Source organism: Helicoverpa zea, chromosome 28 (assembly GCF_022581195.2).
Source record: "Helicoverpa zea isolate HzStark_Cry1AcR chromosome 28, ilHelZeax1.1, whole genome shotgun sequence".
Taxonomy (NCBI): domain Eukaryota; kingdom Metazoa; phylum Arthropoda; class Insecta; order Lepidoptera; family Noctuidae; genus Helicoverpa; species Helicoverpa zea.
In genome coordinates, this window is record NC_061479.1 from 2841566 (window position 1) to 2858291 (window position 16726).

The 16726-nt window shown below is 38.2% G+C and overlaps 1 protein-coding gene across 6 annotated transcripts in view; it reads left to right on the forward strand.

The window, feature by feature from the left end:
• The first annotated feature begins 6568 nt into the window (after positions 1-6568).
• The window catches only part of LOC124643855 (mitogen-activated protein kinase-binding protein 1), a 61703-nt gene continuing 51545 nt past the window's right edge, over positions 6569-16726 (forward strand). For 2 of the 6 annotated variants that reach the window (XM_047182973.1, XM_047182975.1), the window contains exon 1: positions 6573-6849. In XM_047182973.1, the coding sequence (XP_047038929.1) occupies positions 6781-6849 (69 nt within the window). In that variant the 5' untranslated portion in view covers positions 6573-6780. Of the gene's footprint in view, positions 6850-7163; positions 7303-16726 lie in introns of those variants that run through there. The other 4 variants (XM_047182972.1, XM_047182974.1, XM_047182970.1 and 1 more) reach the window with 4 other exon arrangements.

The window sequence follows — 16726 nt, forward strand, 5'->3', positions numbered from 1 at the left end:
AATGTCGTAATATTTCAGAAGTAATCCAATTTTATGAATAATCGCTGCGTATGCTTTGTGTGAGGGCGCAGCACGGTTTTAAGGCCAGTAACATACGCGCCAAGTTTAAATACGGCTAGATGACATTGACGGAATTCCGAAAAAAAAAATAAATAAAAAAAACGTACCAATTTTTTTTTTTATTTGGGTTGAGAATCCTTAGCATAATTACACATCCTTGAATATGGCACGGATGCAAATCAACAGCTTGTATATACCTTGCCTTGATAACTTCATAAGTCAAATATAGCAAAAAAATATATTAATGGAGTCCTCAAAAACAAAACAGTTTGCGCTTCCGACTGCTTGTTACTTTACAGCGCTTTTTAAAACTTATGAACTTTTTATGTCCCAAAATTTAAAAATTTGCGCGCTAATTTTTACAATAACGTTGTCCTGTTTTTAGTTCTTATTTATATTCCTTGTAAAGTACTTCGATCAGTATGTACTACTCAACGTGTTTCAATAGATACATAGGTGGCGCTTGGGTGATGATTGCACCCAGGCGCTACATGAGCTAGAGACGGCCCTGATCTCATGAACCCTTACCAGTAAGTAAGACAATTGAAGTTTTCACAGAAAATGTTTTACTGTTGCTGTTGCTGTACCTACACAATACTTTTCAAACGTTTAGTCTTCAACCTGAAAAAATTCTCGCGCTTGCTATGATCGCGCTTTCTTGTATTTGTGCTGTATATTTGTTATACAGCAAGAAAGTGTTTTTATCTACTTTTAGTCCTCGAACTGAATAAAAATTTTCGCGCTCGCTTCGCTCGCGCTTTTTTCAATTTCCCATCTGTGTTTCATCATCATCATCATCATCATCTCAGCCATAGGACGTCCACTGCTGAACATAGGCCTCCCCCTTTGATCTCCACAGATACCTGTTGGAAGCGACCTGCATCCAGCGTCTTCCGGCGACCTTTATGATCATACCATCTGTGATTATGTCCAAGAAATCGCGTTCGCTCAGCTCGGACCATTTTCTACATAAAAACACTTTTTTAACCTTAGTCCTCGACCTGAACAAAAATTTTCGCGCTCGCTTCGCTCGCGCTTTTTTGTTTGGCACGTCTGTGTGGTATTAATACGAGAAATTGCGCTCACTCTGCTCAGGCCATTTTCTACATGAAAACACTTTTCTTAACATTCGTAAAAATTTCGAACTCGCTACGATCGCGCTTATTGTGTTTATACTACTACTTTTAATATTAAAAGAAACATACGCTACAATATAATACTTTTTGTGACTTGACCACGACTGTGTGACCCCCCCCTGGCGCCGAAGCTGGATCCGCCCTTGGGTATGGTACGGGTATAGAATTACGATACAGTTTTGATTTATGGGTATACCCAAAAAGGTAGAGAATAACGGTTGTGGTACCGTTAAAAAATATACCCTTACATTACTAGTAACCGAAATAATTTTGGTACCCAAAAAAAATCTATAAAAGCGAGCTGTCAACGTCATTTCTTAACTAGCGCGGGCGGTAAGATACAAAGAAAACCTCAATTTTATTATTTTAATATCTAAAAAAAATAATGATACCGCAATATTACGATACCAAAATAAACCGGTACCGTTTCTTTAAGGTATCGAAATTTAAAGGTATAACGTCATACCGCTTACCGTTACCACCAGTATTTTTTCGGTTATTCAGTCCCTGCTTAGAAGACATTCGAACTAGAAACATAGCCGGACCTCTTACCTCAAATATATTATTTGACTTATCTAACCGAATTGTTTAAAACTAGATAGACTTCAATCCGCTAGGTATATCCAGCTGAACCTTAAATAAACGATGCCTAAAATAACATTACGCTTGCTCCAAGAATACACCAAAGAGATAGTATTATTTCAATTCATACGAAAATCAACAGTCCTCGATTTTCACCACAATACATCGTTAGTACTATAATAACCAGCCTTTCTACCTGTCTAGTGTCTAACTATTGTATGGTTGAAGTAATCCAGATATTTACACTGGCTTTGGTCTTCGATTTTATCTGTCATGGGTATTAATATGCTGTTTGGAATCCGAGGTCCACAGTGTATTCATAACCTCTCTCGAAATCAGTAGGTAATATATCTACACTTAACATAATTATAAAGCTGAAGAGATTGTTTGCTTAAATTCGCTTATCTCAACTGGTCCGATTTGAAAAATTCTTCACTTTTAGATAGTTCCTTTATCGATGAACGCTATAGGCTACATTTTTAAGCGGCTTCACCAGCATCCCCTGGGAAACAGTAGCTTCCTCGATGTAACTTTGTAACCTTCCTCGATAATCATGCTATCTAACACGAATATTTTTCTTCAAATCGATCCAGTACTTCCTAAGATTTAAGAATTCCACAGACAAACAAACAAACTTCATCTTTATAATACTAAAGATATAGTTCCGCCTAGGAAACTGTAACACTATATCCATTGAAGGCGAATTCCGATTGCACCCTTCCACTTGTCACGGGCTGCTTTCACTCGAGAGAAAACGGTGGTGTTTGCTGCATAGTGCTAGATATGCTATGAAAGATAGGACGGGCTATATATTTTGTAGAATAGTACAGTTATATTCGCAAAAATCTTTGTATGAAATGTTGTGCCTATATTTACTTGTTTAGTTAGTATAACAGTCTCTAAAACTAGTATAGACAATAAAACAACAACTTTTGCTCTAAGGATACCCAACGGCAAAAATAAGACTTGACTGTCCATCTGCCTGCCACCAGGTTGTATCTCAAAAAACGTAATAGCTATTATAATACAGTTGAAATCACAGATGATGTATCATTGTTGCCGCTATAAGAACAAAATAGGTACTGAAAACTATTTAAGCGCGAGTAGTAGATCCTATAGGGCGCATTTGAAACCACTGGTAAAGGCCAATACTGCCTATCACCTATCATCGTCTGCTTAGCCTTTTCCAAGTACTTTTTGGTCACATAGGTATGGGCGATTCTCTGTAAGCTCGTTCAGCTCCATACAATTTCTGTCCGGGCAATTTTTTTTTAAATTTGACAAAAAACCTAGTCCTATGCCAAAGAAAATTAACTATTTATTTAGTTAGACAAGGAGGCCCACTGAATTTGTACCTATTTTCCGAGTTATTAGCGATTTTCCAAAAAATCATGACAGGGGACTGTTTGAGACATCAGGGGACTGTTTTGAATGTGAACAGAAATCCACATTTTATTACTTTTCTATTATCAAAAGCCATATATTTCGGGTTTTTATTACCGCAAGCATGACACGATCTCGCCAAACAATCCTCATTATACCGGTCGTAACATAGATCTTCCAGCAACTCCTGGTCATTGTTGTAAGTTAATATGTTAGCAGTATGAAGAGCGCTGAGCTTCATGTCTATGTTGCTGTGAACCATACAAAGACGTGTATTGCCATTTTGAGCGTTTGGTTTGACAACGCATTTCTTTCAACTGCTTACTAATGACGTCGCCGGCGAAAATGTCGTGGTGGGCCTAGTGGGTAAAGAACCAACCTGTCAATTATGAGGGCGCGGCTTCGATTCCAGGTCAGGCAAGTACCAATGCAACTTTTCTGTATGTACTTTCTAATAATATCTTAGACCAGTGATCTGTTTCGGATGGCACGTTAGACTGTAGGTCTCGGCTGAAATTGAACATCCTTGGCAGTTGTTACGGGTAATCAGAAGCCAGTAAGTCTAACACCAGTCGAACTAAGGGGTACTGGGTTAGGGCACGCTACCATAGTGGCGGTAAGTCCCCTCTTTGAGGAGTGGTTCGGGAGGAGCCACGGCGCCTTCATTTACCGCATGACGCAGATCCTTAGCGGACACGGTTGTTTTGGGAGGTATCTGCATCGAATTGGTCGGTCGGTTGTGACACCAGGGCGCCACGCCCTGGTGTCACCACTGTGCGGACAGCTTCGAGGACACGGTGGACCTCACAGTCCAGGAGTGCCCTGCATGGGAAGGGCACCGCCGGGTCCTCGTCGAGGGCGTCCGGCCCTGGTTCATGCCATGGTCCGGGGCGAGAGGAATGGGATGCCGTCGACTCCTTCTGCGAAACAGTCATGCTCGAGAAGTAGGCGGCGCAACGACAGAGAGTTCGCACCTCTCATCCCGGCTGGACCAGGTAGTCACCACGGGCGCCGGGTTGTACGAGACGACTCCCGGCCACCATAGGCGTGGGTCTGTGGGCGATGAGTTCAGATGGTTCGTCGTTCCTGCGTCTTTTTAGACAACCGGCCCGTGTCGGTGGCGTGCGTAGTTCCACGCGCTCCTCAAGTTGATGTCAGCAACCCTAGCGAGGCCCAGCAGGGCGTAGGCCTGCTGGGGCTGCGGAATTGTATGAAAGAGTTACCACGGCCCTGGTACATAAAAGGCCTACGACGGCACACGAAGGATTTTTAGTCAATAAAAGTCTGACACTCCCTCATCGCTTCTGACCCGCAGCGGGAGGGGTCATTTGATGATTTTTAGCGTCGTTAAAAAAAGCCGGTTCCACGGGTAACTGGGTTGTGGAGGTCAGATAGGGCAGTCGCTCCCGCCGCTCTGCTTCTCTCTTTTTTTGTAGTAATTCCTCTCCGGATAGCTTCTTCTTTTTAGGAGCCATATCACGTGCGTTCGATCAGCCTGTGTAATATAATTCAAGTTCATAAAGGACAAAATAATGCGATGCAATGACAGTTTGATTCTTAAATTAATAAAAGAGACTAGCGAATAAATTTACACAAATAATTCATGAAAACTATTAGTTAAAGCAATACGCAAAATACACAGTCCCCTGTTTTGCTAAACAGTCCCCTGCTGCGTTTTTTTGGCAAAGGACTGTTGCCAGAGGACTGTGTATTTCAGTTAGATTTCACAATATTTATGAAACCGATGTCTTATAGTTTTTTAAGAACCTACCGATCAATTAAGGCACAAATAATGTAACAATTAACTATAAATAGAGATAATTTAAGTAATTAAATTACATACAATTATTTACCAGAGGCCTGTGTGTGGTAGCAGTCCAAACGCTTGTTCACCTCACAAATGACGCTCTAACAATAAACAAAATGGCGTATCGTTACCGCATTTGACAAGTTTGCCAACTTCACAACAATTGCATTTCGTTGCACTAATAAAACGATTGTAAAATATTATAATTTTTTTTTAATATTGATTTAATTTTTTGGCAGAGGACTGTATTAAAATTCTCAGGACAAAGTTTACAGGAGCTTATTAAAATGAATAAAGTTGTAATGAGTGCTCGTTTTACGAAAATAATATAATTTCATTATTTTTGTTTGTGATATTAACTGCCAAGTGAATGTAGTTTCATTAAGTTTTTCGGAAATCGCATTTCTAGGTGTGAATGCAGTGAAAGGGACAGCCAGGGGACTGTATTTTTAGAGCTTCTATAACGTTTAGAAAAAAAATTAAAGTAATTATGGTTATAAAAACAAAGGGCCCATGAATCTGCAGAGTTAAAGTTTCATAAAATGTGAAAAAATCGGTCCGGACAGCCGTTTACGAGCTTACAGAGAATCGCCCGTATAGAAACTGTGCCAGTGCTGCTGGAATAACGTAAAAATTAAATATTGCTCGCAAAATCTGCATATAGCATAGCTTGAGCTGCATGATGCACTTCCCAGTATAATTGGTGATAGCTTTCTACTGTACGGGATACTAGCCGACCGAGCTGCGTTGTTTTATATCTCCCTGGTACTTGCATAGTTCTTTTGGGGATAAGCAGAATTATATGGCGGAAGCTATGTAGGCCCTTCCTTAAATCTACCTCAGTTAATGCGAAAGTGAATTTGTTGTTTGTTGTGATTCTAAGGTTTAGTGTAAATTACCCTGGAGATGAGACTATAGACTTCTTATCCGGGTGCGCAATCTGCTTTAGAAACTGGTATAATGGTGTTTTGTTTTAATCTTTTAACATAAAAAACTTATATAAAAAAAACCATCGCAATAGGTAGATTCATCTAATCATATTTATAAAATTATATTTTTTAATACAGCAACTACTTAAAAATAAGTGCTATTCATTAAAATTATAAATAATACGCTATAATAACAATGTAATTTTCCACAAAAAAAATCTTGCAAAAAATAGTTACGTACTTAATAATCACGTTCAGAACCTGTTCCGATAGCGAGTAGCCGTGACCTTGAGTATCGAAAGACTTTGAACCTATATGGGTCATAAATGAACGTAATTAGGACCGGTTTGTAATCGAAGCAAGAAGCTTCAGTAGTCAGACGAGAGATTCTTAAGTCAGTGTGAAGATTTTATGTTAATTTTGTTCCAAGATGTCTGACATTGTTAAACTGTAATATTAGGTGTCTGGTTCACATTCATTCACGTTTTACCTTATATTTCACGAGCACATTTTTATAATACCTACCTATGTCATGGTTTTGTGAGATTAAGATGAAAATTAAGTATTAAGTTACAATGCGTATATTATAAGTATAAAGGAACAGTTCGTCGCCGTAATCTTTATACCGTGTGTGTGATATGGTATTTTGTCAACATAATAAAATTTTCACAAAGATCTGTACCAAATATTAACAATATTATTAATCAACAGCAGTAACTTGCATCAAAAGCCTTTAACTAACAAGTGCCAAAAAATAACAGTGAAAAAAAGTAACCCGTTCCAACAGTGATATTAGTGCCGTGATAATCGCCAGTGAATTCGGAACAGTGCAGTTTCATTCTGGATATATGAATGTTGCGTATATTGATGCTACAATGTGAATATGGCGTTCATTGGCCCGAGGAACAGTGCGCCGGTTATCAGGGATAGTCTGCATACCCCGGCTTATGAGGTGAGACAATAGTTATTATCAATAAAATTATATAGGTATATCATTCAGGAGACAGTAGATGACTAACAGCCTCACAGGTCGACTAAGCAAAGAATAGTGGCTTGTTGCACTGACAGCGGATCAAGAAATCGATCGAGCGGACGTTTAAATGACACATGTTTTCTTTAGACCCGAGTTCACTAAGAACACAACATTCTTAACTTAAACTAATACTTTTAGCAACAGCAAAAACTTGCATCAAATAAGTGACAAACAGCCACACAAAAGTAACAGTGATAAAATAACATGTTCCAACAGTGATTGTAGTATCGCTAGTGATTTCGGAACAGTGCAGTTTAGTTGTGGATATATGAATGTTGCGTATATTGATGCTACAATGTGAATATGGCGTTCATTGGGCCGCGGAACAGTGCGCCGGTTATCAGGGATAGTCTGCATACCCCGGCTTATGAGGTGAGATAAGAAATAGTAGTTAATCTTTATACTTACTTTATTAAAATATAAATCATTTTAAGGAGACAGTGGCTCAGTGACGACCGCACAGGTCGAGCAAGCAGAAATTGAAAACAAAGGGTCAATTCCTTCGTTTCAACGATTCTTTTTAGGCCCAAGTTTACTGATAACGTAAACTTCTGTTTTCTTAAAACAACTGTTTACTATGAATTTTCACGTTCAGTTTTCCAAGTAAACAGTTTTTTTTTTAAATGGCCTTGGATCAACTAGAATTTTTGTTTACATGGAAATCAAGCAGTGAAGAGCAGTTTTAAGTCCGGATAATGTCTTCGGTGAACTTTAGCACATTACCTACATAATATTTCTATTTGGATGCGTATAGTGGCAATTATTTACGTAACTCTATTGTAAAATTGCTGAATCACTCCGTCTAAAAATAAAACATACGGAACTGAGAAAAACGATGTTACAAGATAATTATCTTCTTCGCAAATATCTTTATTAATAAAGTACTAGCCGTTTCATACTTAACTTTACTCGCGTTCCGTAGAAACTACTTCTCCTGCCTAGATATTATATGGCCTATGTCGCCCTATGGGCATAGTGAAGCTTCCTAACAGTGATTAAACATCGTGCGTATTTATTCATAGCACAAGCTATTCAATAACTTACCATGGGGCTAAACGACAGTATGTGAAAAAGTGTCCCGACATTATTTCAATGTGTAATTAATTTTATGACCTGTAAAAACTCTTTCGAAACGTAAGCCTTGCACATTGCATGTCTCTAAGGAGTGGATCTTATGAAAAAACAACGGGAAGACACTCCATAGATTCACTTTTATTCTTATGTTAAATTGCCCTTTGAATTTCAGATCCACCTCTTTCAAACAATCCCTAAACTGTTTCGCTCTTAAAGCATATTAAATAACGCGAGTCCAAGTTACTTACTACTTAATAATTACTTCATCAAGTTAATACACAATGAGTTGCCTTACTTAGGCGTCCGTCGTGACTCGAATACTTCTCGTTAACGTCAGACCTAGAGTAAGCGCACACTACAAACTTTTAGTCGGCCGATAGTTGGTGTGGACTCATAAATCAGTATGAAGATGGAAGTACATACATACGTAACAACTATCAGGGGCTCAATTCTGCTAATTTAATAATGTGTCAATTGGATATCAATTGAATCTCAAAGGTAGTTTTAACCTTTGCGCATTCTGTTAATAATAGATATGTATAAAGACCAATCGTTTTCCAATGGCATTCGATTGGTTTGCCGTTGGTCTGCCAACTGTCTACAATCGTAAATCAGTTGTAGACCATTTGAATTATAAGTGAATCAAAGAAAAAGATAAGAACGTTCATTTAAAACAAAAAAAAAAAACGGAATGTCACATATGCTTCCATCGAAATTGAGTTGTGATTGAATCTTAGTTGGATATCAATCTCTCTGGTATTTGTCCGGTATCAGACCGACTAGAAACTATGCTTGAATTCACGAACAGTCGACTGACTGTTTAGTCTTCAGTGTGCTCGTACTCTCAATTAAATAATTACATTCGTTTCACGGTTCAGGTGGGGTTGGTTACGGTTGTTGCCAATAGAGGGCACTGTTCAGACGAAATTATTTCGTCTTTTCGGTTGGCAGCCTGTCGGGTTTAGCCTTTCAAGGGGTATCGTGTTACCTAGTAGTGTAGTTAACTGGGTTATTGAGGTCAGATTGGCAGTCGATTCATGTATAAACTCTTGTATGTCGTTGTTATGTAAGAACTTAGCTTCTGCCAGCTGTTTTACTCGCGTCCTATAGGAAACACTGCGCGCCTATAACATCCTTCGATAAATGAGGTAATACCTATAGTTCCTGAGATTATTGGAAGTTTAAGCTCGAAGACAAGCCTTTGGCTCCGTAATATAAGTATAGATAGATAGTCAAATTGTTGTGTCTACTTCAGCAATATACGACTGAACAGGTTAAGCTATATAAGGGAAGGCAGGAACTAGGCCAGGCAGATGATTATTTCTTTACTTAAAAGTGTTGTTTTGATGAATAAGTCTGATTATCAATGCCATATCTGACTATGGAGGCAGACATTGATGACTAATTCCAATATTATTCCGAAGCACCAAACTTCTAACACTATATTAGATAAAACTACATAACATCTAAAATATTTTGTCCATCTTCACATACCAAAACACAATTTAATTTGCATAGGAATGGGCCCAATGGAGCAGTAAATTGTCGTTGATACCCATAACGTGGTGCCTATGGTGGTCAGTCACGCTATAACATCATATGGCCCGGTTTTATAGAAACCGAAAGTTATGACAAAATTCGATGGGTTTTAATGAATTATGTTGGGTATGAGTGGGTATATTAATAAGATAGATAGATAGGCTTTAAAATATATAAGAGGTCGAATTGAGAATGTACCTATTCCTTCTTTTTTAAGTTGGTTAAAAATGTAACAGTAAAGGCTCATTCTTCATAGATGTGTACGTATAAATTCATAGCAAACAGTTGTTTTAAGAAACACGGCTTTGGATCTTATTACACAAAAATTAAATAGACGTTCGACACGTGTTAGACGTCTGTTTAACTGTTTTTGCAATAACACCGTAATATTTTTGAAGGCAGCGCGGTTTTGTTAATTCTCTGTCATTTTTAGTTCAGTATCCGCTTACTAACTTTGCATTTCTGAAATTAGCCATTTGACCTCTCTAAGCATGCTCAAAATAGTGTTTAGAAGTCAGCTAATTGATAAATCAAACTAACTTTTGCAAATATTGCAAAAGCTAGTTTATTTTTTATTTTAGTCATGATAAATAGAAGAACAATATCAGAATGATATTATCTTACGAGGCATTAAGTGATTTCCTCAGAGAACGCCTAGAACTTATCCTAACTACTAAAGTTTGTGAATACATAAAGCTTCACTTAACCTACTTTGGTCTTGTCCGTTTTATTTCTGATCCCAGTTCATTTTAGTTGGCTTATTCCCCGAAGTTAACTGGCAGATTAATTTCAGAAAGTAAGTGTAATTATTTTTTTTGACGTCCCTATACATATGTATCTAATTTCGGTTGATGCCCCATTGGGAAAGGAAAACCTTGACTCACACGTGGTGATCAATGCTTGACATCTTAGTATGTAAACAAACATTTGGGTAGTCGTGGCACTATTGATGATGTCAATATCAGGATAATCTGCTTTACCAACAACTATGTTGGGATCGCTCCAGTTATCCTGGCATCCCTATACCCTTGGTACGACTGACTATCGAGAGAACACATACGTAAAGTCTGTCAAAGATAGAGATCAACACAATAGTTCTGATAACACGCTACGCCAAACTTCTAGCTCCTGACTAAAGACTGACCACTAAACCAAAGATGTACAAACGACAGCCGTTAAACATACGTACCAAAACACTCAGGAACTCAAACGATGCAGCAATCAACATTCTACATATATATTAATCACATTCCCAAACCGGTCCAAAGAAACCGAAAGCTCTGAACGAAAGTAGAAAACCTTCAACCCACGCCGAGCCATTCACGTTTTTGCCCTTTAAGAGGTCAATATTGCTCTAGATACGGTTTTAGAAGTGTTAAATGTCAAATATCAGCTTAGTTAGGCTTTGGTACGGGACCTTTTTGGGGTTATGTATCAAATGGGTTCTAATGGGACCCTGTGGCTAATACTCCGCTCTAGCTAATAGAAAAGTATATATTTCTAATATTACGGTCGATAATCCCCATAGTTATCGAGATTCCCATAGTTACAACAGCGCTCCGGGAGGTGTGTCCCGCACCCGAATAAAAGGTAGACGGTAATCATGTCGAGTGGAAGGTTGCGAAATGGCTAACTTAATAGGTCAGTAGAAACAATATTTTTTGAAGTTGTCTAAGAACCTGAAAATAACTTTATATGTTTGAGTATCATGCTTTCACAGCAAAATGTCTCAACGAATTTGCATTTTTGGCCTTAAGATATATCGAAACTTGGAAGGTGTTAGAACGGTTAAGTTTTAAAAGAACTTAGCAAACACATATTTTTGTTTGGATAATTTGGTGACAGAAAGAGCAGCCGAGAAGCCAATAGTTTAGAAATGGTAAACAAGCTAATACACCAGCCTCTTAAAAACAAATGAATTTCAAACACATCGAATACTATCTCACTTAACTCGCCTACACGAACCACGTACATACGAGGTTACACAATACACTACTCTTATGTCATCGGCCATAGCTAAGCTATAGCTATTCATAGATATATATATTATTGTACCTATTGTATGTATAGATGTTTATTTAAGTAATGATTTGAGAGCCGTTACCGATGTCGGTTTGAAAGTAAATAATGATGTGGTGGTGGCGTAATTTGCGTGTGAGTTGGCTGTTGTTTTGGATGGATTGATTTCTTTGGGAATGGCATGAGAACGGCTGAAAGTGAAGGAGACAGCAGTCACGTCCTCCAGATCGAGATGTTCATTGTCATCATTAACGGTTGTTGTTTTATCATCGACATTGATTTTTCTTTGATTAACTGATGATAAATTATATTTATTTTGCAAACAGGTAGCAATCAACACTTTTTACGTTAAGCATATTTTTAAGGTATTCTTAACTTGAATAGAAACACCGAAAAACTCAAGTGATTCATTTAAAGTCTGAACATAACATAACTGCAGCATGTATGAGCAATGTATGGCTTGAGTCTAAAAAGACCTGTTAAGGTGAGTGTCACAATTTGAGCTTTTACATGACCACGATTTCTCTAATAAGCCTACTTAGTTTTAATTTCTATCTACAATAACATTATCCATCTGCCATATAAGCCGAATAGTCAAACATACTTAAAGATATTCCGTCTTCGATCCTTTTCATTAAGTCCTTCCGTCGCGTCGATCTCGTTCTAAGAATTACTAAACAGTTTAGTATTCAGCCGGTGCTCTTACATAGCTATGCAGTGTTACCAGTCGTTGCTCGCATACCATTGCCGTATCAGATCGTTATAGTCCTAGACGATATTCAAATTCGATTGATTGCTTTTCGAAGATTAAGGATTTAGTTGGAATTTGGTTAGGTATTGGCAAACTTTTGGTATTTGCAAACAGTTTGTTCTTATAGAAGATGTTGATTCCGGGAAAATAATGGTAAAGTTAATATAATAATGTAAGACAGAATCATTATCTGTTTAGCCTTTCCCCAACTAAGCAGGCGTCGGCTTCCAGTCTCACCTGATGCAGCTGAGTACTAGTGTTTTAAATGGGCCGACTGTAAGAAAGACTATTCTTCTTCTTCTTAGCGTTTATCCCGTCTTGTGACGGGGTCCGCTTTCCATATCTTTTTCTTCCACTTCGCTCTATCCAGGACATCTTATTCTTCGAGCTTGCAGATTTTAATCTAATACATAAATATATCTATGTTTATACTCTGATATCTATACATATTGAAAATGATCTCAATACGCAACAAAATGCAGCTCGCACCGAACAGTTTTGTCCACAACTGGTCTGTACAAACGAGACGGCGTTATCCACCGACGCGCATACCTTCAACCTTATTTGTAAAACGTTTGTCATTGTTGGAGGCGGTTTGTTTACCGGGTTCTAACTGGTAGTTAGTGTCTCTTGATTGTGAATGATGTCTTGGTAGCATTTTGAGATTTGTATTTTTAGCATCTTCACTGGACTGTCTTACTCTCCTGTTTTTCTTCATTGTATCTACTCCTCCTTCCTGTCTATGCTTGAGGTTGTGTATTCAAATTGTACTTGTGATATTTTATATTTGTGTGACCTACCAAGTCCGATTAGGCTCAAAACAGATATGCATATAATTAACGTTATTACGTTCACCAACTTTTAAAATTTTTGATCTCAAAACTAATATATAAATTAAAGTAGCTATCTTATGGCTACCAACAAACACTTTCAGACCACCTCAGGAAGGATTCATTCAAACCTCATTAAATGAAGGATTAAAAAATACAACAAATTCCTATAACCCGAAAATCTTAGCTGACACTAACTAGTCTTCATTACAAATTCCATGAACGACTGGAATGTACGGCAAGTGTCGAAAGGCCTCTCAGAGTAGTTTCGACACGCCAACACGCAGTCTCGTTTCGCCCACAATAACAGCTGATGTCTTCGAAATATTATGTCTTAATATTGTATTACAATTGAATGATAAAAAAGACAATGAAGATCAAATGGATGACGAAAAAGAACTGGTCCTTTTGATGGACGAGGTGATACATATAGGTCAGTCATCCCGTGATAAGCCACGGCTTGTCAACCTGGTTAAATATATTTTTTATTTTTATTAATTACTTTATAGTTTATGTACACACACAGAATACAGACAAGAAGAAAAAATAGAACACATAGTATATAGGCACAGCTTATTTCATTAGAAATCTCTTCCAGCATGCCCGTTATGGGAGAGTTAGAATAAGAAGAGATGCATATAATGATAGTTCAACAATACTCCACCTTCAAAAGTCATGTTAATTACATGTTTTAAGATGAGTGATATTAAGAGTCAAACACAAACGTGGGATATTGTTTTCCGAACCAAACATAGCTGGATTGGCTAGGCAGATGATGATAATATTACTAACAAGAATCATTGTGGGCCCAAAGAATTTGAAAATTCTTCAAGTGCTGCTAAGGTTCATAGTAAAGTCTTATAAAAGAAAAGACATTCTAGAAAATTACATTTTCATCATAGGCCTCATATTCATCATCATTCATACACTGTTGAGTGTACTGTCGATGGCTTGCAATCCATCCTTCTCTATTATTACATGCACACTATTTTATGCATCTTTCCCACAGCGTTATGCAACGAACGCATTTTAATCTCGTCAGAACCGAAACAGTTTTTTAAACGCAATTTTTAATTCACCAGCTGATTAGCAATCAGTTTAACTAATAGCGGAGAAAATTGTTCATTATTAAAGGCGATAGAAAGTAATTTGCAACAGTTATGCATGTGAAGCTGGTAGGTTTGAATTTGGACTTTATTTTGTAGGTCGTAAAATTGATGATTGTGTAGCAATGTTGATAAAGTCGTTAGACTTACAACTGCTATGTTGTTAACTACAATTATATGGAACTGAGGGTTAGGCATTTAGATTGTAGCAATATTAGACCGTAAAACAAAATTGTCTAAATCTGGTGGAGCTTCTATATCTTAACTATATCATTTTCTATCTTCATCTTGGGCACAAGCTCTGTTACATACACGTACTCGGTATCTAAGCGACACCCAATCTTTATTTACGCCTTCTATTCTTTACTTAGAATAGTCGCGTAGCGAAGTCCCATCTCTGCAACTACTCCACCTTCCATAGTATAGTATCTCTTCTCTAATAGAAAGCCAGTATATTTCTAAGTACTGTAGGCTTATTATTTATGAGTGTATGAATAATACGAGCAGATCCGTGGGCAGAATCTGATGTGTGGCACTAACTATCGCCTCCGGGTACCATAAGTAACCCAGTTGTTTCAATTAGTAGCTAAGCGTGGGATGGTAGCGTAGTGGCTGACATTACTACTATATCTTCGAAATTAATAAATTGCTGCGTGATTTGAATGTTCAAATTGATTTCGGGTTATGGGCGGGTGCTTTATAAAGCCCTTGCAAACTGCGTAACACATGTAAGGTAATGATGGCGTCCTAGTCGATTGTCGGTCACAGCGGCTGTTCTCATATTAGGAGTTCAGCCAGCTGTGTAATGGCATGTTATAGTGCACAAGCATTTGGGCCTACATTTGGTGCACTCTCTATCTATTCCCTAACTCTCATAGATGGGACGGCGATCCGACACCACCGGAGAGAGATAACAAGCACTGACGTTTATGTGCTCTCTGATACACGGGTGTATCATTTTCTGACTACCAGACTCCGGACTGCTTTGTGAACGTTTCTTAAAACCCACAAACTGGATTAGGCCGAACCCGTGAATCGCGTAGCGCTATGGGTACTAGGATTTTGAAAATCGGTCGAAATTAATGAAACTACCTTCAGCTTATAAAGCTGAATAGATATATACAATTTATATCGTTTAAGAATTTAGATAGAAAGACATACTAACTTTCGGATTTATATTATTGTGTAGGTTATAATTTATTACACCTATTACCTTACGATACAGATCGATCGATTTAGTGAAAGCAAAAGTCTTCACTATTAATGTTTATCGAAATGGAAAGTTGTATCCAAGTAATTACTGAGCCAATAGATGTGTTGTTTTTTTCTTTGAAATTAATTTAAATTGTTTATTGCTTCTTTTAAGTGTTGGGTAATATCCGAATGAATGAATGTCTGGTATTTATGTGAATGTGTGCTATGTAGTCTTTTGTATGCCAGTACTATAAGATTCCGGTTCCGTATATTGGCTCAGTACTATCGAAGATGGCAGACGTCGCGCGCCGCCTGCGCGCCGCTCGCGTGCGGCGCTTAGGTCGCGCGCGAGCTGCGCGCGGGCGGCGCAGAAGCGGCGCACGAACAAAAATGCACGCGCGCAGCTCGCGGACAGCTCGCGATCGGCTCGCGTGCTGCGCATTCGCCAGATGTAGACGCACCCTAAGATACTAATACTATAAAGCTGTTTATGTGCTTGAACGCGGTAAACTCATGAATTACTAGACCGGTTTAAAAACTTCTTTTAGTGTCTCTCATTGTCGTGTTAGTAGTGACTTATCACCGACGTCTCCGGGGTGATGGGAGAACCCACTGATCTATGCTACTCTAGGTACTCTTAATTTTATACTGGTAGGTACCTATATGTGCGTAGAGCGGTGGGTGGGATACCGAACGTCTATCTAATACAGCGGTTCCCGAATTCTTTTGGCTTCGGAACCCTTTTCGTTTCACCATTTTTCGGCGGAACCTAAGCTTAAGTAAGAAGTAAACTAAAGACGTAAATACACTTAGGTACGGCTCGTAGCCTGAGGTAGCGCACCAAATGGTTATATGATTAGAGACATATTCAGTATATTCAGGCGTAGCATGGCTATCTGCACACACGGGCCAGAAAACAATTTAGCCGCCCTTGACTTTGTGTATTAGGTATCTGAATAGTTTTCAGTTTGAAGACTGACAAAGTAAACGCAAACGAAAGACATTAAGTGGTAGCCGGGATCGCGAGCGAAGCGAGCGCGAATTTTTTTTAGTTTAAGTACAAAATAAACAAAACCACTGAAAATTAATAAGGTCTCAAAAAGTACAATATCCACACAAAAAAACAAATGCAAATGAATAAGAAGCAGCTAGCGAAGATAGCGCTACCTATTGCTTTTTCTGAACCAGAGGAATAAAAAATAAACATCAAAGGAAACCTCGACAGAAAAGCGCGAAATTTCGGTGTTGGATACCTGAGCAATTAAACGAACATAAAAGCATCA